This window comes from Toxorhynchites rutilus, chromosome 2, assembly GCF_029784135.1.
Source record: "Toxorhynchites rutilus septentrionalis strain SRP chromosome 2, ASM2978413v1, whole genome shotgun sequence".
Lineage (NCBI taxonomy): Eukaryota > Metazoa > Arthropoda > Insecta > Diptera > Culicidae > Toxorhynchites > Toxorhynchites rutilus.
Window position 1 is genome coordinate 282,104,328 of NC_073745.1, and position 23,755 is coordinate 282,128,082.

General features: G+C 38.5%; 1 protein-coding gene across 3 annotated transcripts in view; it reads right to left on the minus strand.

The window, feature by feature from the left end:
- Positions 1-3,255: 3,255 nt before the first annotated feature.
- Positions 3,256-23,755, minus strand: part of LOC129765448 (unconventional myosin-Va) — a 54,183-nt gene continuing 33,683 nt past the window's right edge. For 2 of the 3 annotated variants that reach the window (XM_055765783.1, XM_055765782.1), the window contains 6 exons: positions 18,803-19,239; positions 17,780-18,744; positions 8,967-10,077; positions 8,537-8,909; positions 4,298-4,561; positions 3,256-4,230 (listed from right to left, as the gene is read on the minus strand). In XM_055765783.1, coding sequence (XP_055621758.1) covers positions 3,997-4,230; positions 4,298-4,561; positions 8,537-8,909; positions 8,967-10,077; positions 17,780-18,744; positions 18,803-19,239 — 3,384 coding nt within the window. In that variant the 3' untranslated portion in view covers positions 3,256-3,996. Of the gene's footprint in view, positions 4,231-4,297; positions 4,562-8,536; positions 8,910-8,966; positions 10,078-17,521; positions 18,745-18,802; positions 19,240-23,755 lie in introns of all 3 variants that reach the window. The other variant, XM_055765781.1, reaches the window with a different exon arrangement.

Consider the following 23,755-nt stretch of genomic DNA (forward strand, 5'->3'; position numbering starts at 1 on the left):
GTGATAACGAAAAGTTAATTTTGGACAGACCGAAGTTTGCCCGGTCAGCTAGTACCCAATAAATTGAAACGGACAGAGCAATGTTTCTTCTATCCACATTGTCCATAGAACGAACGCTACAACTGCCATCTATGTCTCTTAAAAACGTGCCCATTTTTCTGGCACCATTACTGAAAGACGTAGATCTACGTCAAACAAATTAGGTATTGATTTATTAGACTTTCCTTATTGTTGAACATATAAAATTGTTTAAAATATAGTAACACAAGATGAACCAACCAGAAGATCAAACCGAAGACTTCCATTTTCAATATGACGAGGAAGGTGATAGAAAACCGCCTTCTTTATAACCTCCAAAAAATATCGATTAAGCTACATGTTATTTATGTTTTTATGTTTCGTATCATTAGGATTCCGATTGGCCCTGTTGATATCTGCAAATAAATGAGATAAAAAGATACGACAGTTCTTCTGGTGGCAGAAAGAAACTTGACACAGTTTCCAGTATAAATAAACAATAGAAAAGCTGCCGATAAATAATATCCAGCGTTCATTAGCTTCATGCATCAAAAACTCTATCCATCTGAGTGAATATTTAACATTTCATAATAATGTACAATGTGTTCCACTGCGTCTCCTCAACGAACAGTAATAGTTTCGTATACTGCTACCGCTTCGGAACTGCCAATTATTGATCTACCGACTCAGTCTCGATTAGGTTGTGTTTGTTCAAATGGTCTTCCAGCTGATATCAGCTGGCAGCGTTTGATGTTGTTTTCGCGCGCTGGATTAGAATTCAAAAAGCATACCATTTATTGTTTGCTCTTTCACAATGCTGCTTATTATTACTTCCATCGTCGTTTGTACTAATTGGGCTACTCATTTGAATATGAGCTTTTTTTCTAATAGCGTGAGAGCATGTGCATTCATGACCTACGCCAGTCGATGTTGATATTTACTAATAAGGGTGAGGGCACTCATCTGATTAAGGGCATCTGTTTTTATTTTCTCTAGAAAATGTGTCAATGCCATCCAATGTTTAGCTGCTGTCTCGTTGGACGATGTGTTTATCGAAATAAACATAGATTGTTGCTCAACGGTAATGTTTTTAGAGTTGGTTGACAAAGGTGGACAGGTGGTTATGTTTTCATCAATCTTGTCCTTTTATTACTTTACTCAATCATTTTTCAGAAATTACTTCCAAAAGCGAGCTGTTGTTCTCATTCCTTCCCTAAATATGATTTCTGTCTCTGTATTCTGTGTATTGATGGTGTTGTCGGTCTGCTAATTCGATGGGTCTGCAAATTGTCAATGTCGTGTTCGTCCCTTGCTTAGTCACCATTGATTGCTTCGAGAAGGTGACGAACTCCAATCGGCTGTAGGCATCGCGGAGGGATTTATTATTGATAGATCCTTTACTCCTCATGGTTTTAAATGTGTTGTGTCTATTTTACATTATCTTTGCATCTTTGAGGTAAACAATCAAGTTTGCAGAAGTCGTTTCCTAACGCGTCCCGGGTGCCTGTACCGGTTTCGTAATCCCTGATATTGAGGCAATTGCTAATGAAGTGCTCCACCGATTAGAAGATACGATAGATGTCACATCTGATTCGGAAATCTAGCATCCAGCATGTGGTCTAGCATGTTGTTGAGAATTGACAAAGTTATTCAACCTAAGAAATTATTATCTATTTTTTTACGGAGAACTACGTCTTTCAGTGATAGTGCCAAATGAGAAAATAGGGCACGTTTGTATGAAATAGAAATAGCAAATGCGGCGTTTGTACTGCGGACAATGTGGATAGTGAAAATACTGCAATTAAGGCTCCGCCAGTTTACAATTAATTGAGTATACACAAGCTATTCGCGATTTTACTGCATTCATCAATCATCCAGCTAGTGACCAGTGACAATGGCTAGTGACTCCTTCAAAAGTGATTTGAGACGTTCTTCATCGAATTCAGAAGGGGCGTGTCATCGACGTCAAAGTCGCCATTCTTGAACTTTGCAAACCATATCCGTGCTGTAGATCTTCTCCATACACGTCGCAAATGACCCGGGCTGCTTCGGCAGCTTTTTGACCACGATGAAAAACAAAGAAGAGCAAATGTCGATAATGTTGATTTTTGCCTTCTAGGTATTCCGTTTCTAAGCCTCAAGCCTCAATTTAATAACTCAAAAATACAATTAACATAGTTTTGTAGAGAAGAAAGAGTCCTATCGAATGAATACTTACCCTTAGCCAAACAGCAAACATATCGGTGTAAAATAAAAGAAATATAAAAAGCTATGAACTTATTCCCCAACCCAATAAATGTCGTCGGATGACCATCAATACATGGTGAGGGAAAATCATGTGATTGTCTCTGGCCGCACTGTGTCTAGCACAAGAAAGATATTCGCGATGTATATTAAATGCGCTACGTGTATTGACAATAAGAACACAAAACTCGTGTATTGTTCTCGCAAGAATGAGAATGAATCATGGATCACTCATCTTCAATTGTTTCTACAAAATCACGCAAACCCATCGGTCCTTCTCATGGCCATCAAAACTTTCGACTAAAGAATTATTTCAAAAATATCAATGCTTTCTCAAAGAATATAATCATAAGGAAAAAGTCAATTTGGAAAACTAAACTAAATACTCGGCCTTGAGAAAGGCCATTCGGAGAGCCTCGCTCCCTTTGCCATCTGGTCGTTAGCAAGATGACTGATAAATCGTTAATGATTTATTGCTGACTTTTCCCGATCAATCCCGATCGATCAGTGGCGTCAAATCACAGTGCATTTCAAGCCGTATATTAAGAAGGTATGTTTCAGCGGTGAGAGCTGCGTTTTTTCCGTAAGAGCCATCTCCTACTGCCATGGGTTGCATATGGTACACAGGTGATCGGTGAAAAATTGTCGGGCAGCGGTTGCTGTCTACACCGCCCCCTCACCACACCCGATTCGGCTCGGATTTTCTGTTGCCATTCCCAATTCTTTGGAGAATTGTAAATGTAATTTTGCTAAAAGATACAGAAAAACTATTTGGATTTTCAGTAAGTTCATTGTTTTAGTGTATTTCTAGGCAGCGAGTAATCACCTGTTTGTGACCTGTTTTTTTGTGTCCTGTTTGTTTGTAAATAAAGGTTGAGTACCGCTGGGATAGCATCATGGAGAATTCTCTCCACACTGACGCTTGCACAAATAATGTGATATTTCACGTTTCCAGAAGTTCTTTCGAAACAACATCGCAACAGTCGCTACACATTTCAAGGTAAGTACTCTAAATAAGTGATACTTTATTGGTTCATAATGTTTCTACTCACAGCTTATAAGTACATGGAATTTCTAGGATCACGTTAAATGCGTGTATTGAATTTCTATTATATTCACTAATTTGTTAGAATATTCACTAATATTGTGTTACATGATTCATTAACGGGTGTTTTGTGTGTTCTGCCATGGTAAGATTGCTAGTGCAATGTGTTCCATCTCTGTCGCTTTCAATAAATATTACCTATTCGAACACTCGTTGCCAACTAATGCTTTTGTTTGTTTTTTCCCCCTCTGCTATGCTTAATGTTGAGACACAGAAGAGAAATGATTTGTAATGCAACAAAATGTAACGTCTTTTCAGTCTCCCCGATTTTTTTGCGAGGAGCCCCAAAAAGTAATAAATGCATTTCATGATTAACAACTGGAAGGCATAAAAAGTTGATTTTTCTCCCCCACGAGGATAAAGGCCAATTGCACTTGTACATAAATCAGGTTTTCGACGTCGCGGTAATGCGTTTGTCATACAAACGCATCTATGTGAACGTCTCAGAACAATTCTTTCTCTCGATGGTAACAAACGAACGTGTAAATATATCTTTCTAGTATAAAATTCCTCAACTTTCGCAACATCTCAACAAATAACGATTCGGTTTTTGTCTCTCGATCGGTGTCTTTTGGTCCTGCTTGCAGCCATTCGAAAATGCGCGAATTAATAAATACTTACAGTTCTGCTTAGATCTTTGTGACCAACCCTTCCAGATTGAGTTCTTCCGGAATGTCAATCTCTTCCAAATTAATTTCACTGTATTTGTACACCACGACCAGGGGACTAACAATCTCCTCGTCCATCATGTACGTATCAGACTCACTTTGGTTGGAACGCTCGTTGAGCTGCTTGGTCAGCTTCTCAATAAATATAGGCTTAATGTCATTTTCGCAATCGTCCGTCGTGTATGATTTGATGATCTGCAGAAACAACAATAGATTTACAATAAACAGCTCTATAGTTTAAGTATTCGGGGAAAACACAAACCTTCAAAATTTGTGCCGTAGTCAGGCAGGTGCTAAGCTCCAGCAACGTTTGTACATCTTCCTCGTTCTTGCGGGCTTGCAGAATGCGCGATATCTGAATCAATGGTTCCAACGGTTTCACTACATCCGGATCCATTGCCATGGTGCGGATCCATCCCTCCAAACAGCTCACGTTGTATCGTATCTTCATACCCGTTTTCCACATGCAGAGATCTCCCCGCAGCATCAGATTGTTGACGGCGACCGCACATATGTAATACATTAACTGAAACACAAATTTAGTTCGCAAAATCATTACTATAATAATAATAATATAATGAAGTTCCCACCTCATTCCACTACATGGGTTTGAGTTGGTCGATTATTAAATTGATAATTAATTAAAACATAACCAGTTTCACAAAAAAACCTGATTTAACCTACAGATATGGAAACACCTCTTTGTGATACCGGTATTTCACTAAGCTTCATCTATACAAAAGTTTTTTGGACATGCTTGTAAAAAGTTTAGCCAAGTCACAAGAAGAAACACTTGCATAGCATCTTTTGAGTTCACTGTAACCTGACTCCAAAGGGCTTGGCCGGGTAAGGGAGTAAAAAGTGCCCCCAAACCAAATCACTAGCTGTATGGCAAATATTGTAAAGAATATTAAATAAGAAATTTTGGCGGTTTATTTGAACCCCTATGCGGTTTGACGTAGGATCTATAGTGAAAAACGTACTTTTTCGTTTATTTCACGCCATTCTCAACAGATCCGAGATAAAAATTTGAAAAAAATACTGAATGTGCATCTTACTACGGTATATCAAGAAAAAATACAAAAAAAAATTCATCAAAAATTTTAGTACTAAAAAAAATATTGAAATTTTGAATTTTTTTTTTGGGATTTAGAGATTCAGTACTACTCTAATTCATATTTAAATGTGTTTCTACGGCTTTTCTAGATTGATAAATATCTTCAAACTATTTTTTCATCTAATGATAAAAAAAATAAATACACAGTACAAAAATATTTTTTTTTTATATTTCCAAAGAGTCTGGCTAGGTAAGGGAGTAAAAAGTTCCCCAAACCAAATCACCAGCTGTATGGCAAATATTGTATAGGATATTAAATAAGAAATTTTGGAGGTTTATTTGAACCCCTATGTGGTTTAACATAGGATCTATAGTGAAAAACGTACTTTTTCGTTTATTTCACGCCATCCCGAGATAAAAATTTGAAAAAAATACTGAATGTGCATCTCACTACGGTGTATCAAGAAAAAATACAAAAAAAAATTCATCAAAAATTTTAGTACTAAAAAAAATTTAAGTTTCGTAAAAAAAATTTTGGGATTTAGAGATTCAATACTATTCTAATTCATATTTAAATGTGCTCCTACGGCTTTTCTAGATTGATAAATATCTTCAAACTATTTTTCATCTAATAATTAAAAAAATAAATACACAGTACAAAATTTTTTTTCTAGATTTTGTTGCATTTCGAAATTTTGAAAAAAAAATATAACTTTGAGACCCACATCTGCTCAAATTTTTATTTAAATGCGTTCGTACGTGTCTTTTTTCTACATGTGGCGTAATTTTTCCTGAATTTTTAATAGCATTGCAGCGCACAAAAATAATTTTCTTCATCGTATGCATTTTTTAAATTTTTTTTTGAAATCGATTATTTTATTGTATTCGTGTTTTCAATTGTAAGATCAAAATATTAAAAAAAGCAAATCGGATTTTTTTAAGTGTTCTTCTCATTAATCCGAATGATCTTTCCACAAGGACTTTATTTTTTTCTCACATAGCTCTATCATACTGATGAATTTGGTAAACCTTCTAAATCCAATGTAAAGATAATCTCATATATTTTAAGATACGAGAAAAAAAGTTGTACAGCGCAATGCTTTAAATATACCGACAAAATTTAGACATATGAACAACAAAATTTAAAAAATATTAGAGCAGTAATGGGTCTCTAAATTCAAAATAAATTAAAAATGCAAAAAAACATTTTTTTCTTCGCGCAACCCTCTTAAAATTCAAGAAAAAAAATACGCTACATGTGGAAAAATTAGCAAAATATTAGTAAATATCATAATAAAGGGTACGTATGTGTAACCTAATTGGGATCATTCTGAAGCTACTGAAGCCTTTAAATTCATGCCAAAAATAATGGGTTTTTTTCCCAACCTGATGTGAAATATATTTCACACAAAGGCAATACATAGAAACTAACATGTAATTGATTTATATAATTGAATCTTACTCGAAAAAGTGAACTCATTCCTCAAATGGCATATGAATCCGTATTTTTTGCTATTTTTTGATGACATTATCTATGTGAGACTTAAAAAGCAGTTTGTGAACACGAAGATACTTTATCTCTCTAACGCGATCAAGTGTCTCACCATTCATCTTCACAAAACACTCGGTGTTATAATATCTCAAAGAAAACACCATGTAATTGGTTTTTCCAACATTCAATTTTAACTGCTTATAGTTCAACCAAATACTAAGAGAATGCAAATCTCTATTTAAGTGCAATGCTGCGGATTCCAATTCTCTAGCTGCCATGAACAGAACTGTATCGTCAGCAAATAAATTTATACCGCAAAAACGTAAGACTCGTTTCATGTCATTTATGTACATTATGAATAAAATAGGCCCCATCACGCTTCCTTGTGGAACACCAAACGTACTAGCTATTGGTTCAGAAACAGACTTAGCAAAAACAGTCCTCTGTATTCGATTACTCAACAGTAACAACAAGGGCCTGGATATAGTTTCAAAGGCGCGTTTCAGATCCAAAAAACACTACGATGACCGCTTCTTTGTCCTCGATATATTCCTTCCATTAAGCTTACACCAAATTCAAAGCGGTATCCCGATTGCTCTGGTGCCAGCAAGGAGTTATTATTCAAGTAATTCACCAGCTAGCCTTTAACGACTAATTCTAGCAGTTTCTCTATTGTGTGCAACATATTGATAGGACGAAACTCTTCGGATTTAAACGTCCCAGCAATTTTCTGTATTTGAACCGCTAACGATTCCTTCCAAACTTTGGACACGTGCCCTGTTCACAATGAATCATTTATCAGGTCCAGCAGAGAAGGTCCAATGACATAAAAGCAATCTTAAACAACCTTTGTATTGACGTCATCAATACCAACCGACTTTTCTAGGGCGAAACAAATTCTGTGTAGGTCTGCAAAAGTTATTGGGTGAAAAAATCCAGTTTACATCCACTGGCCGTCGGCTGTACTATTTCGGCAGGTCCACTTACCGAATCAATATTTTCATTGATGAGTGAAACACTGTCAACGAAATATGAATTAAACTTATTGGCAATTAGATTTTCTGATGTTATAACTGAATTTCCAAAAGTTATGGATCGTGGGCAACTGTTTTTAGCTTTCATCGAGCTTTTCAAAATTCTCCACTTGCTATTATTTTTGTTCTGATCAATCTTTCTCTGGATATGCTCTGTTCTGGCTTCTTTCAACGATGTCGAATAATCATTGCGAGCAACTGTATAATAACGCCAATTGATAGCACTATTAGTTTTACCGAGCTTTTTGTAACATCTATCCCTCGTACGTTTCATTTGCACTAAATCAAGAGAATGCCAAAAGTTCGTGTTTCCAGTCTCGACTAATTTATATTTTACTAAATTTTTGATACATGTTCGCAAAGAATCTGTAAGAAAAGATTACCTGGTTTCTAAATCACCCGATACCGGATAAGAATCCAAGCTTCTAGTAACAAGCTCCACAATGCTTTCATCGAATAATATCTCCAGCACTTTGTCAAAACTCTATCCTTTAATTCACAGCTATTATTATTAAATGTAATAAGCATCGTTTCGTGATCAGTTATTTTCAGTTCATCAACGATAAATGATTAAACCGTGTCAAAATTCGTATAAACGTGATCAATCAATGTTCTGCTGTACAGGGTGATTCGGGTAGCTTCACAAACAATTTGTTTCAGTCCAAAATAATTCATCACTTCAATTGGGAAGAATTTAGTTCATCAAACAAATTGATGTTGAAATCACTAGCGATAACATTAATTCCACTAAAAATTTTTTTAAATGCTCTAACCAATTATCTAGAAGTTCAATTAAACGCTGGTCACTAAAACTGAGAGAATGATAGTCCGTAATTTCCAATCTGAATGCCTCGCTCGATAGTAATACTCAATTGTTATATATCTACAGGATAGCGCTTACATATAACAACCACTAACCTGTTTAAAGATTTGCTCAATATAATAATTCTCCGTTCCGAAGCTGCTCAAACTCTTGTGGAACATATCCAGCTGCTGCACCAGTGTCTTCGGTTCCCGATTCTGCTCCGGAGACATGTCCAGAGACATCGTGCGGCCTCTGCTCTTCCCGCGAGCCGTTTCGTCGTGGTCCAAAATGGCAGGCACGATGAACTGCTTTATCGATTCCTGAATTTGCCTCAGCAACACCCCATGCATCAGGATTATTGTCTCGTAGATCACCTGCCGGTATTCGGACAGGTCGAAGTTTTTGAGCTGCTGCTGATTCTGAACCTCAGTGTTGTACTGCATGTATTCTGCGTAGCCACCGAATTGTTTCAGCAAATTATGTAACCTAAACAAAAAAAAACGGGTTTATAGAAGGCAATGTAACATGACGATATTAACCCACGTGAGAGTGTTGACTAGCCACATAACGCGAATCTCAGCTGGGTTCGGCAGTTTGTACAATCGTTTAATCATCTGCACGAATCGTGTCAACAGAGACCTCACATGTTGATCAGTGTTGACCAGATCGGTATATCTTATACACATAAACACAACATAAGCGGGTAAGCTGGGTACCAAAGTGACCGCGACGCGCGGCTTCAAATCGGTCACCAACCGTTGAATGATTTTATTTTCGTCCTCATGACGATACTTCAATATTCCCTGATAGGACTGTGCCTTCTTCTTCACCATGACCATGTGCTGGAATTCTTCGCTCATAAGAATCGAATCATTCAAACCGTGATCACGCAATCGATTGGACAGAATGTTATTCTTCTTGGTCAGTTCGTTGATCTTCGCTAGTAACTGGTTGACTTGCTCCTGGAGATCCGCATACGCAGCCGCAGATTTTTTCAGCTCGTGCTTCAGATAGTGTTCATTTTGCTTCAACATATCAACGTTAATGTCCATCGCGTTGTCCATTCTCCCTTGCAGTATCATCTGCAAATCCTGCACCTCCTTCCGGAGTTCATCAATGATCTTGTTATTCTCCACTAACGTCTCATTGTTCGCATTCATCATCGCTCGCAGCTCCGATTCCAGCTGCCTATTGACCAGCTTCTGGGCCTGGAACGCTTCCATCAGCTCGCCCTCGTCGTGTATCCTCATGCTATTGTCCCCGCCGTTCGGGTGAATCTGCGACTGTCCCAACGTTCGCAGCGAGTGACTTTGCTGCGCCAGAACCGCCTTCAGCGAGATGCATTCGTCCCGCCTGCGCTTAAGCTCCTCCTGCAAAGCCAAGTGCTGAGCGTCAATCTCCCTGTCCTCTACGCCACGCTTGATGCTATTCCGCAGCAGATTGTAGTCCTGGCGTAGTTTCTCAATTTCCACCTCTAGCTCGGAGGCCCGAATCGAGTCCTCGGTGCTGAAGGAGGAGCTCTTGCGGAAACGAGCCACTTCACGCCGCAGCTGCTCACTCTTGGCTTTTTCTTCCTCGAACAAATTACGCATTTTCAAAATCAGCATCGTTTGGTCTTTCTCCGGTGAGTCGTTAGTGTTCGGCGTTGAGTGGTCTGTATGGGAGAGATCCAATGTTAGTAGAATAATTCCATTTCAATTAACACTATGACACAAAAATATTAGCAAAATATTAGTGAGTAGGATCTGTACCGAAAGACAACGATAGAAAATTTTGAAATGAGTTGATCCGCATCAGTTCGCCAACGAAAAATAATTCTGTTCGGAAATATTGGAGTTTTGTTGATTTTTTGAAAACAACAGCAAAAATTATTTCTACTAGTCGTTTTTATAATAAGTTGGTTTTCGTAACCCAAATTATGCATTATCTTGAGAGTTTCAAATAAGAACTTGAGTGAATTAATAAAGGTCATTAAGGCAATAAAGGCATTTCCTTTGATTTATTTGACGCAAAAGCTTATTTCTTCCGGCATAATTTTCGTTGTCTTCTAGATGAAGAGAATGAGGATTTCGCACTCGTTGAATCAACTAACTCAACATTTTTATTGATGCTCTGATTTTTACAAAGTGAAACACAGCATCATAAACTTGTGGCAACCGTTTTCTCACGCATGTTTCCATAAAAACATTCGTTGTTAATGGAAAAGTCCTCTCAACGTTTGGGGTTTCCACGAGAAAAACAAACCATTTTTGGTAAAAAGTATTCAGAAGCTTCTCGAATCTTTTTTGCAGCCAATTTTTTATTAGAATAAACAACGGAAAGATCGAGAGAGGATACAGCTGGTCGCAGGATACATCAACCCTTCATAGGCTTTGAAACCAATGCTTCGCATCCCAAACGAAATTTTAGAATTTGTCTGTCGTAAAATTTTGGCGGAATTTTTTAATTCATCCTTCGTTGGACGAACCGGTTAAATAAGCAAATCCAAGCTACCCAAAGTCAAGAGTTTTTCTTTTCCATTTCGAAAGTCCAGTTGCAGCTCGAGTAATAGAACCAATTCACGTTGGTGCTGTCCATTGACAGCTGCAGAAGTTGGTTCAAATATATAACTCCCAGACCTTCGTTAAAAGCTGCAAGTTGATCTCTGATGTTTGAGAACGTCTCAAGGACATTTACGTCATGTACAGATTTACCACCTTCTTCTCTTCTTCTTCAAAGACTCGTCGAAGCCAACGACTAAATAAAGCTTACAAAGTTTCATCGAGATCAGATTTAGAACTCGAGGCAAGCCAAACATCATGATAAAGCTCATTTTATCACACCTTAGTCAGACCATATCAGCTTTCTGGGTGTTCCTATGTAATAGGAATATTTTCTGTAACATACAAATCTTTTTTTTTTTAATCGATGAAAATTCCCAAAACTCCATACTTTCGCTTCAGTTGACAGTCAGGGACGAATGCCAAACAATTTTATCATTAGGGGAAAGTCAGGAAAAATGGACACCAATGTTGGATTGATAAATAACATTTTTATTTTAAATTTTAATGATGTACAAACTTGCAATACAGTGTATCAATACCGTTGGCACCCACTGTGTACACCTAGTTGGCCTTCTGTTAAAATTGTAAGTAAAAACAAGAAAAGTCATCTACGAAGAGCAGCTCGATGTAAATTTTCATCTGCCGAAAATAAGGTGCTCATTGCTATCGAGTAATTTTTTGGACTATTTTTGGTTGCGTATGTTTTTTACCATCACTTCTCTTCCATTACCATCACTTATATACATTGTGATAGATTATGTTCTTCGTTACAAGTAAATTTAATGACAGTTCTTTTACGTTTGGTATGATGCCTAGGACAAAATTTGTGAACGGAAGAATTATCGAACGAATATTTCATTTTGCGTTTCCCTCTGAACTTTGCATCTATCAAGTGTGCGTACTTCTCGAAGCGAATTTGCTTGAAACTTGAAAGTTCATTCGCATCTAGCGTCTACACTATTTTGCCAGGTTCCTAAGTTTAGAAGATCTTGTTAGTGAAACATATTCTAGTCTACACAAAGGCAAGCGAGTACAAAAGTACTCGCAGTTTGCATTTATTTGCAAAGCCCATTTCCCTAGAAACCTTGGTTTAGAAGTCTGTGCTGGGAAAACACATTTCAGTGGGAACAAAAATGCCCCCGACTTGCATGAATTCGCAATGCCAATTTCCCCACACTACATGGATTTGAAGTCTGTGTTAGGGAAACACATTTCAGACGGAACAAAAATACCCCCGACTTGCATGAATTTGCAATGCCGTTTTCCTCCAGGCACCTTGGTTTTGAAATCTCTGTTAGGGAACACATTTCGGTGGGAACAAATGCTCTCCCTACTTTCATGTGTTTGCAATGCCGATTTCTCCAACGCTGCATGGTTTTTAAGTCTGTGTTAGGGAACATTTTTTCGGTGAGAACGAAGTCCCCCTACTTCCATGTATTTGCAATGCCGATTTCCTCAAGGCTGTTTGTTTGAATGGGTGTGTTGGGGAAACCGGAAATCGGGCCAATCGAAATGAGGCAGTTAGGGCGTTTTGATAACGCTTAACATTTTACAGTTATTCAATTGTTTATCTAACGAACAATAACATTTTATTAATTGCTATAGAAGCGTGGAAATATTCCCTATTAATTGATGCAAACATCCTTTCGATCCAGTAAGAAATGTTCGAGTTATAAGCAGTCGGAATCTTTAATTTTTTCCGGCATGTTCTGTGTTTAGGTTTTCTTTTTACCCCCCATATATTCCTGTTAGACGTAGTCCCTCGTCAAAATACTAATCAAGTCGGGTAAGACGGACACTCCACCGAATGGAAAGGAATTTTGTTTTGAAAACAGTTTGACTACCTCCTCCTTTTTTAACAGGTGCCCACTAACTACGTTTGCAAGTGCGACCAGATATCATGGACAAATCAGCAAAGCGTTTTTTTAACGTAATCCATATTTGTCATTCCGAATGTCGCAAGCTATTTTAGATATGAAAAAATGATAAAAATGACAAGCCCTTCTAAGTAAGCCTTTTTTGTTCGATCATTTTTAATGCCTATTTGAAGACCTCCAAAACTTATCGTTACATAAACTTGAATTTTCAGTTATTGTCCATCTTTCTCACCCCAAGTGTCCATCTTTCCCGACTCAATCTTATTTTTTCAGAGATACCGGACATTTTCGTTTTGCAAAATATATGCCTTAAAGACAAATTTTATTTTAATAAGAGACATAGACTATCAATTTGTGGTGAGCTATATATTTTTCTGTGAAATTCATCCCAAAAATTAACGCTTACTTAAGTTGTCCGTCTTTGCCACCCTTCCCCTACCTATATAGATAGAAAAAAAAACTAGATGGCCGATTTCATATGCCGCATCGTGCAAACAAAAATCGCACAAAAACAGGTTTTCCTTTACTCGCTTCGGTGATTTTACTCAAAAAAAACTCGAACTTTGACGTCCTTTCGACACTAGTAAATAAAGTTCAATTGACCTGAAATTTTGCATGGGGTATTTTTTCGCGGGAATTAACATTTTGAAGGAAGCCCCGTTTGAAAATTCGACGGACACTTTTTTCCCATACATTCATTGGCACTCTAATGTACACGACCTTACAGATTGATAGTTTAATATTGATATTGATAAACAAATGTTTTCATGCTAGAATATATTTCTCTTGTGTTTGCATGGTTTTTAGTACTTTATAACCTTGTCCACAATTTTCGTGATCCGCAGTAATCTTGCCGCTCAATTCCGCGGATAATCGGGGTTGTACTGTATATGGTTTTTTTCCACGTAGAATCACCTTTCGATTCAATTTTTTATATCACGTATCTTAAATAATTACGATTTCGTAAAGTCTCCACTTTGGTGAGTCTTGCACGGCATGTCAATGTTTGTTGAATTAAAAGGGTTTTCTAACAAAAGTATATAAAAGTTGTAGGAGGCTGTGTCTAGGATACGACCGCATTTCCGACGTCGGACTATAACATAATATTATTCACTTCGCTTGTTTATCACTTCGGGTATTATTTTAGAATCAATCGAGATTTTTTGAATAACTCTTTAGTAGAAATTTTATGTGGTGTGGAATGAGCCGTGATGTTGTAGAATCAGCTGAAGATGTTTGAGTCATGGTTCATTCTTTTTCTCACGAGCACGAGAAGAATGAGCAAGCATCCTAAGCGTTATTTTTCTCCTTGATGTTATACAATAATCGTTCGCTAACTGGTCTGCTTTTTAACTGGGCGAACGTTAACTGATCCTTAGACCAGTTAAAAAGCAGAATTTCGTAAATAATCGACGCCATATTCAAATGTAAAATTTGCTATAAGGGCATTCGAATGCAATTTAAAATGTTGTGAAAATTGATGACGAAAACATTGATTAAATTACAGAGAATAATTTTCCTCAAATTAAATTTCATACCTGTTGTCACGCTCAATGCGAAACTTTCATTGAAAACCTTTTGTTTATCCTATTTCATAGTCAACGCCAATCAAACAATTCATTGAAGTTGCCCTCGAAGTTCTTTGACGTTTTACATGTCGGACCAGTTAAAACGCGAATGTAGATAACTGGTCTTCCCTTTTCGCCCAGTTAGCGAATGTTTACTGTAGTGGTAACGGTAGCGATTCCAGTTAACATAGACACGTCCTCGGTTATATGTTTGTGCCATCACCACCATTATTCCACCCTTCTAATGAAAACCGACACGGAAGAATTAGTGATCCGACACTGTCGAGCCTTCGAAGAGATGTTTACCGTTCACTAGCATTAGCAAGACAGGTTAATAAAAATTGAAAATTATGGTTTTACGCTCCGACCATGTGAGCAAGTTACCATCGGGCGGAACTCAAATTGCAATATTTCCCCTCTTCACAGTGTTCGTAGAACGAACATTGCCTTTGGATTCTGAGCTCAATCGCAATCTAAGCGCTTGATTCGCAGTAGTATATTCCGATTATATTGTATTTGAACTATTCGGTAATTGGTATGCAAATCATCTGAATCTGTTCGCCGTAAGTTGTAAACAAAACAGGTGAACAGAAGTTGAAAATTATAATTGTGTTTGTGTGGCAGAGAGCCGTCTATTCTATTATATCTCTCTCTGAAATATTTGTTACTATTGTAGATGTTAAAATTTTAAATGTCATTCGCACATTCGTGTGAAAAAATCATTTAGAACATTGTTAATAAAGGATTCTGAGAGTGTGCCCATGATCAATTGCTTAGACGATGCATCTATCACAAAGGCACTATTTTTAAGACAACTCAAAAATAGCAATAATTGCTTTTTCCTCACTGTCCTCAGTGTCGCATGTTCAACGAATGATTCAAACGCTACTGATTCGCAGTGTTATAAGATTGAAATAAACACGAAAAACGCATGAGGGAATACCATTTATAGAAGCCATTGACTGAGCGCTGGATTTTTTTTATACATATATAAAAGATTTTAATAATTAATTCAATTTTTGAGAAAGATTTTTTAATGGCGTATTTAAAATGTAATATAGAGGCGTATGAACTGCAAAGTTTAAAGCCTCTTAAAAACAAAGAAAGAAAGAAAGAAAGAAATGTAATTCCTCCTTAATACTTAACTGCGTTTCGGTTACAATTTTTCTATATAAAATATTATTGATTCTGAATATGCCCTTATGAAAAATCAGTCGTAATGAAAATTGATCATATGATAATGTTTACAAAATTTCAAAAACATCGGTAAAGGTCGGGTCAGATTTGGAGTGGCATGCTTTATGTTGAAATTATTCTCTAAAAAATCTCATAACACTTTAAAGATGTTAGCACATGTCTTTTATTGCTACTTACTGTTGTTTTTTAGGAATCAAAGGCCTTTTTTTATCAAATTTCAAATGTCTCAGTAACATGAAATACAAATGAGCCGTGTTTGGAATAGGGAAAAGCCCATGTGAGTAGAACAAAGCAAATGTTCTTTCTCAAAGCGGATTAACACTATAATTTTGTCGAAAACATTACAATATAGAGAATGATAATATTATACAACAAAAAAACATGAAATAGCAGTTGAGGCTTCGTTTTGAAATTTACCAGTAATTAGCCAACCTCTTTTCTTACATATTTTCAGATTTTCTCATTTCAAAATTCAAATGTTGTGTGCGATGTTCGGATGCAAAAACATATAAAACTATAGCTTGCATGCAATGAACATGTGGCTGCGTACTGCATGAAACTGAAATCTGAAAACATGAAAAAATTCGAGCTGGAGCTAAGACAAGACGTGACAACTGGCCTCTTGCTCTTAGGGCTGATTTAGACGATGACAGTCAGCGCTCTAGTTGAAGTATCCAGTGAATAGAGAACAGACACTCTGTTCAAGTTAGAGGCCACTTACTTGTTCGATACTGGTACAAGTAACTTGAACAGAGCGTCTGTTCTCTGTTCACTGGATACTTCAACTAGAGCGCTGACTGGCATCGTCTTAATCAGCCTTTACTCTTTGACCAAGTGCGAGCAACAAGATGCCGAACCACTCGAGATGCAAGTTTCCAAATGAGATAAAGTTTCTGAAAACTATATTTTCACGTCCCCAACATATTTTTTCGTATCATATATGAAATACATTTGGATGATGTAAAGCAAAATTGTTGCGTAGTTAACAACAAATTGTACTTTTCTGTTATACTTTATCATGAAAACTATTGTGACAGTACATACCATGAGTACATTATGTAGAAGTGATTTTGAAAGATTATTGGCAACCCTCTAGAATTAACCAATCAGCAGCTGGTCTGAAAACTGGTCCGGAATCGACCTCCTATTGTCTGGTCTTGCCTTAGAGCAGGTGCATTGAAGATAAGTTGAACAACATGGACACAACTACATCATTATAACCTATGGCATTAATTATACCGACCTATTCTGCACCGCATGTGACGAGGGATTGCAAAATCACCGCCAAATCGCTTTATTTTGGAAATCTCTTATTCTATTTCATACCCGAGTCGATGACAGAAGAGAATACGACAGCAGATCTCATCTAATGACAGACTATAGCTCCGTCATCCGCAATCGAGAATACTCGCTTTTATTCCGTGCGGTGAATGACGTGAGATAGCAAAACTTTCCGCTTTATTGTGGAAGCCACCTTACTTTCAGCTCCTGTTTGATACCCCAGTCGATAACATATGAGTACACGACTTCAAATCTCACCTAGTGACAAACTATAGTATGACTCGAGCCATCTTACGTCTCTCATGGTGCAGAATAGGCGAAATAGTCAATTTGATCGCCAAATCGGAAAAGAGGTTTCTCTGATGATTTTTTTTCTGAGAAAAACATGAAAGAAAGGTCTCCAGATTTACATTTCTGTTTTGCAGGGAATACAGAGAATGAACACAATACGTTAATTGATTTTATAAATACAATCTGACTAGTCGATAGAGTATTACGGTATTGCTTGCTCGATTTACTTACTGTCATTTTCTGTGTGAACACGAACAATTATTCAAAAAAACATCAAAAGGTACCCAAATTAGTATTGGTTAGTCACGCAGCATTGGGAACAAGAACAGACCTTTCCCTACCTTTCAGCATGATAAACGACGCGGGAGGTGTCTTGAAACTGCGGTCAAAATCTATCGAAGCGACCTTCGCTTTGACCGGTGGTTCCATGGTGCTCTGACTAGAGAGATTACCTACCGAGAGGCTAATACCACTACCACTGTTGCTACTAAACGGAGCTGCCAGAGCAGATCCTGTCATTGAAGCAAAAGCGGAGGAACAAACAGATCCACCTGCACTAACACTACCGCTAACAAGCTTGTGGTTATTATTAATTTCACCTTCGTGCGATTGTGGCGATCGTCGTATTTCCAGCGTGTTCTTGCCGGAATTGTAACCGTAATCTTCCTCGTTCACGCTGGATGCATTGCTGACAGAGCGGGAGTGTGTTTTCAGCTCGTGCGAGTTGCTAACGACGTTCTGAAGTCGTCGAAGCTCATGCTTCAATGCGTTGTTCTCGTTCTCCAACTGATCCTTCTCCTTCACCATACGCTGATAGGCAGCATGAATTTCTTTCGAATCGGCCTGGGAGAGGAGACGATCTCGTTCCAACTTCGAAACATCGTTAATTTCGTTGACTTGGACACGCATTTTAGCTAGATCTTGTTCCATCAGCGTGCGTTCTTTCAATCGATCCTCTTCCTCTTTTTGCTTCTCCTCCAATAGAATCATTTTTTCGTCCCGCTCGTTTTCCAGTTGTTTGATAACGATTAACAATTTCTCGTCCTTTTGCTCAAGCTGAAACTTCAGCGCTTTCAATTCGTTCTCTTGTTGCTTCATGGCTGTCAACTTCTGTCGCATTTCAGGAATTTCTGCATTTTGCTTCTTCAGAGCAGAATTTTCCTTTGATATCTGATCGTAACGCTGTTGTAGTTCGATAATCTTGTTCTCCAATCCTTTGTACATCTTCTGTATGTGAGAAATGGTTCGAGCTTCCGCCTTCATTCGTTTAAACAAGCGTCGAGCCAGGAAACGACGAATTGTCGCTTGACATTTTATGATATCCGCCAGTCGTTTCTTGGTGCGTTGACGAGCCAAAACACCACGGCAGAAGCGTTGTATTTCGATCGCTTTGTAATTATCCAAAGCATTTTTGAATTTGCGACGCGACAGCAGCCCGCGGGCATGCGCCTGCAATCCAAGAACCGTTTTCCGAAGCCGTCGGTATTTGGATCTTTGCAGCCATCCTCGGATATATCGTTGTATTTTGATCGCTGCTCGGTTCTTCCGCAGATTGTCCGCTTTCCTGGAATGAAATAGCACGAATTATGGTTTCATAGCTCAGAGAAGAGTTCGACACTTACTTTCTGGCAAGCATTCCTCTGGCATGACGTTGCAACCCCAGTGCGGTTCGCCTCAACCTCCTGTATTTGTTTCGACAGATGAATCGCCTGATCAGCGACTGTACCAGTATGATGTGTTTCTTTCGCACGTCACTTCGCAACTGCTCCAGGTAAGCAACCTGGCCGGCACGGAAAAATATTTGCGTGTTACCCAACCTATACTTGTCGCTTTCCGTCAACCAGTTGCGTACAATGTTGGTACACGTTGCCTTCACGTTCCAGTCCACAATCTGCGCCCGCTTGCACAGCAGCCGATAGCGCTCGTAGAAGTCCTCATAGGTCCAACGAGATGGAAATCCGGCCGCTGAAATACGTACCGTTTCCAGCACACCACACGCTCGTAGTTGCTGGACAATTTTCGGTGCCTCCCACTTGAAGGCTGCCTTGTCATCGTTCGGCTGAAACAGATGTATCGAGGATATAGCTCGGATGCAAAAAAATATCGAAGAGGTATGATAATAATATAGAACTAATCTCTGCTTAACTCGACCTCTCTGATTTGCATGAAATACAACATGCTTTCAGTGTAGAAAATGTTTTTCCACAGGTCAATTGACCTGTACGATTCAAGGCTACACCCAAAGTTAATTTTTAGCACAGTTTTTGGCATTACATTTAACGAGCTGAAAGATAACATAAAATGTTCTACTCCCCAATACATGTATATCATTTGTATAATATATATGCTAGAGCCAATATGAGGGAGTGAAACAGGAAACACATTTAAATGAAAGCTTTTCGTATAGTTTTCCAAATACACGGCCCAGACAGAGAAATATATATTCTCGTTCATGTTCTTCTTTATCGGCTTAGAAGACACCTTTCAACTTCATTTTATGATTATCACGCTCCTTTATAATAGCGCTGGCAGCTACACCCAAACTAGCTTTGATAGAAAATAAGCCATCCTTAGCACAAAACATGCTTTTTCCTGCTTTAAGGAGACAAATGCGCAGAAAACAGCATCCCAGATATAATCTTTTTGAGAGAGTGAAATGCTTGTATGTATGGAGCAGACTTCTCATGTGTATAAGTTAAACTTTCATTTTAGTTGTGTTAGTGTCAGCATGGAATTGTACATGTATGGGTATCAATGTTGTCAATTGCATATGTGTGCGTAATGCTGCGCTGAATATGTGGCAGTAGTAATAACGGTAACCTCATTTGAGACTCGTTCTTAGTTCTTTCAAAATATAACTATGAAAATAGTTGTATAAAAAAAATGAAACCCACTGTTTATCGTTCCTTGCGCTGTAATTTTCTTGTTTTTGCACCTCATATAAACACATCAGCCATTAAATCAAACTATCCATCTAAAGTCGTCCTATAGATATTTCCACTCTATGTTACGTGATCACACATAGCAATGCGCGTGAATCCTACCATACATTATAAAACGCAACGAATCTTATAGATATGCAGGGATAGTATTTGCTGAGAGCAAAACGGAGAGCGTAAAACAGTATATTAACGTTAACGTCTTTGATGTATGCGTAAATTAAAATGTTTCCCCTATTTTTGGATGCTCTGTTATACATGTTATACACAAACTCGCCTCTCGCTTGGGGAAATTTTGTACTAGTGTGTGAACGGCTTTCCCGGATAGCTCTTCTAATGACATGTTTAAGCACATTTAATGTGACTTTTTGGTATGCCTAAAAGTGTGCTATTTATTTATTTTGGGTGTATATGGATAGCGTGGTCGTGTAAAGAAACTTCGCATTCCAGCCGGCCTTGGTTCGATCCCCATTGACGTCGTATGGATTTTGTTTGCACAATCCCAAATGAAAAGAGAAAAGAAAACAGAAAGAGATGTTTGCACGAATACATACAAACCATTTTTAAGCTTCAAAATAGCTCATTATTTGCGCATTTGACTCTCATGTCCAGGAAATGGCATCTTTTCTGCCAAAGATGGCATGTTTTCTGCCAACGCTAGTTTGGGTGTAATATTTCAAAAGTATGTGTGTTTTCTCACATAAATATTACTGCTCCGGAAACCTGTTGAAAATTTCATTCAAATTGGAGAAGACCATCAAAGAATTTTGGTGGTGGTGGAATACCATCTCTCTAATGTGCCGAGTGCCCAGAACGCGATCAATCACTTCAGCTTCACCGGTGCGTGCGTTTAGGTACTTAAGAATTAATAACTTTTAAGATTTGATAGATTTATGATTTTAATAAAAATAATAATACTATATTATAAAACTGTCGCACAAACATGGCAGAAAGAGGAGGGGGCGACGGGTCCTCTTGATGTGGAGATCTCACACAACACCTCTTTAGTTGTTCATACCAGAGCCGGAAAATCGCTCAAGCGCACTCCCACTTCGCTCCCCCACTGACCCAGCAACAACAATAACCGTTTAAACAATGTTCTCGCCCCGCTGTCAGTTGACGAAACGGAAAAGAACACAGCTAACGAGGGCACATCGCACATCTTCCAAGGGAATCCCGGTGCAAAAATGTGTCCACTCCCAAAATTTGAGAACAAGCTCCACCGGTGAATTCTCTGTTAGATTGCCTGCCAAACCGAATGCAGCGAAAAAGGCAAAATGAGATTCTTCCTGGCTTCCGTGGAAGTACTTCACCTTTGAACAATCGAGCATTGGAGGGAACATCAAAAATCTTAACCGTCCCTAGTTGACCATCAATTGGGATTTTTGAAGTTGTCTGACATCGTTAATAAAATTTTCACGTTCTTTAATGTTTCCGACTCCATCAGAACCATTGTCGCCACAAAACTTCCTATAGCAAGCAGTAATTGATGCAAGCATGGCCCCTCCTTGCAATGAATACCTCTCTCGATGTCTAATTTCAACAGAGAGATCAAAGATATCACTGATTTACATTGGAATAGTCGTAGTCTTATTCCTAAATTGGATATGTTCAAATTTTAATTCATTACATTGTGATGTTTTTGCTCTGTCCGAAAGTTTGGTTTCTTCGCGAAATGATCGCTCTTTACGCGATTTTGATATAATACGCTTGGATCGTGATAACCGATACGGAGGGGTGCTATTGAAGATCAATAAGTGCCATTCATTTTTTAGAATTCACCTTCACCGAGGGATCGAAACCGTTGCTTGTCATGCAAACATCAGAGACAAAGACCTCTGTATTGTCAGCTTGTATTGGTCTTTGAGAGCTGCGGTTAGCCGCAAGCAACTTGCTGACATGTGCTCACTCCTTCCTGAACCATGGTTGATCTTGGAAGACTTCAGCTCTCACGGAACCGCCTCGGGGAACAGTACGACCGTTCATTGTTGATATATTAGGCTGTCAAAAAAGTCCTGCGGTATTTCCGCGAGGTGTCGTTGTGAGCGCGTAGTTCTAGTTGTATTCATTGTATCGAGTCATACTATAGCTTGTTGGAAAGGTATTTTACGGTATATTACGCTATAATATAGTCCTTGACAGTGTTTTGTTTGGTTAAGTCGTTCGTGAGTTATAGTGTCGCAAATATGGAGCAAAATAAAGAGATAATCCGACATATTTTACAGTACTACTATGACAAAGGCAAAAATGCATCTCAAGCTGCCAATAAAATTTGTGCAGTTTATGGACCCGATACAGTTTCCATTTCCACCGCACAACGATGGTTTCAACGTTTTCGTACTGGTGTAGAGGTTGTCGAAGATGCGCCACGCTCCGGAAGGCCTGTCGTCGAAAATTGCGACAAAATCGCTGAATTAGCCGAGAAAGACCGGCATAGTAGCAGCCGTAGCATCGGCCAAGAGCTGGGGATAAGTCATCAAACCGTTATTAACCATTTGAAGAAGCTTGGGTTCACAAAGAAGCTCGATATATGGGTGCCACACACGTAGACGCAAAAAAACATCTTTGACCGTATCGACGCATGTGAATCGCTGCTGAATCGCAACAAAATCGACCCGTTTCTGAAGCGGATAGTGACTGGCGATGAAAAGTGGGTCACTTACGACAACGTGAAGCGCAAACGGTCGTGGTCGAAGCCCGCTGAAGCGGCTCAGACGGTGGTCAAGCCCTCATTAACGGCCAGGAAGGTTCTGCTGTGTGTTTGGTGGGATTGTCAAGGAATAATCTATTATGTATTAATCTGCTTCCCTATGGCCAAACGCTCAATTTGGACCTGTACTGCCAACAACTGGACCGCTTGAAGGTAGCACTCATGAAGAAGAGGTCATCTTTGATAAACAGAGGCCGCATTGCTCAGGACAACGCCAGGCCACACACTTCTTTGGTGACGCGCCAGAAGCTACGGGAGCTCGGATGGGAGGTTCTTTTGCATCCGCCGTATAGTCCGGACCTTGCACCAAGTGACTACCACCTGTTTTTGTCCATGGCGAACAAGCTAGGTAGTCAGAAGTTAGCCACAAAAGAGACCTGTGAAAATTGGCTATCCGAGTTATTTGCCAATAAGGAAGCGAGCTTCTATAACAGGGGTATTATGAAGTTGGCATCTCGTTGGGAACAAGTCATCGAACAAAACGGCGCATATTTGACTTAAAACAGATGATTGTAACTAATTTTATGTACAAATGAAAATTCAAAAAAAATACCGCAGGACTCTTTTGACAGCCTACTATGACCTTTGTAACATCTTCGATATGACAGTTTTGAATTCGGAGAAACAATACGTGTACCTAAACCTCTTACTAACTCAAATGCTCTTGACCTTTCGCTTTGCTCGAATTCGCTATCGTTAGATTGCAGGTGGAACATAATCCAGGATCCCACGGCAGAGATCACTGCCAGTCAAAATTTCTATCACCAATTGGTTTAATTCTTCTGATTCAATAAACATGGCATAAGACCTCACAAGACACATTGACTGGAAAGAATATGCCCAAACGATTGGTCTAGTCATTAATTCCAGAGATGGTTTACCTCGTCTGGAGAAGTATAACTTCCTATCTTGTTTGACTTACGGCA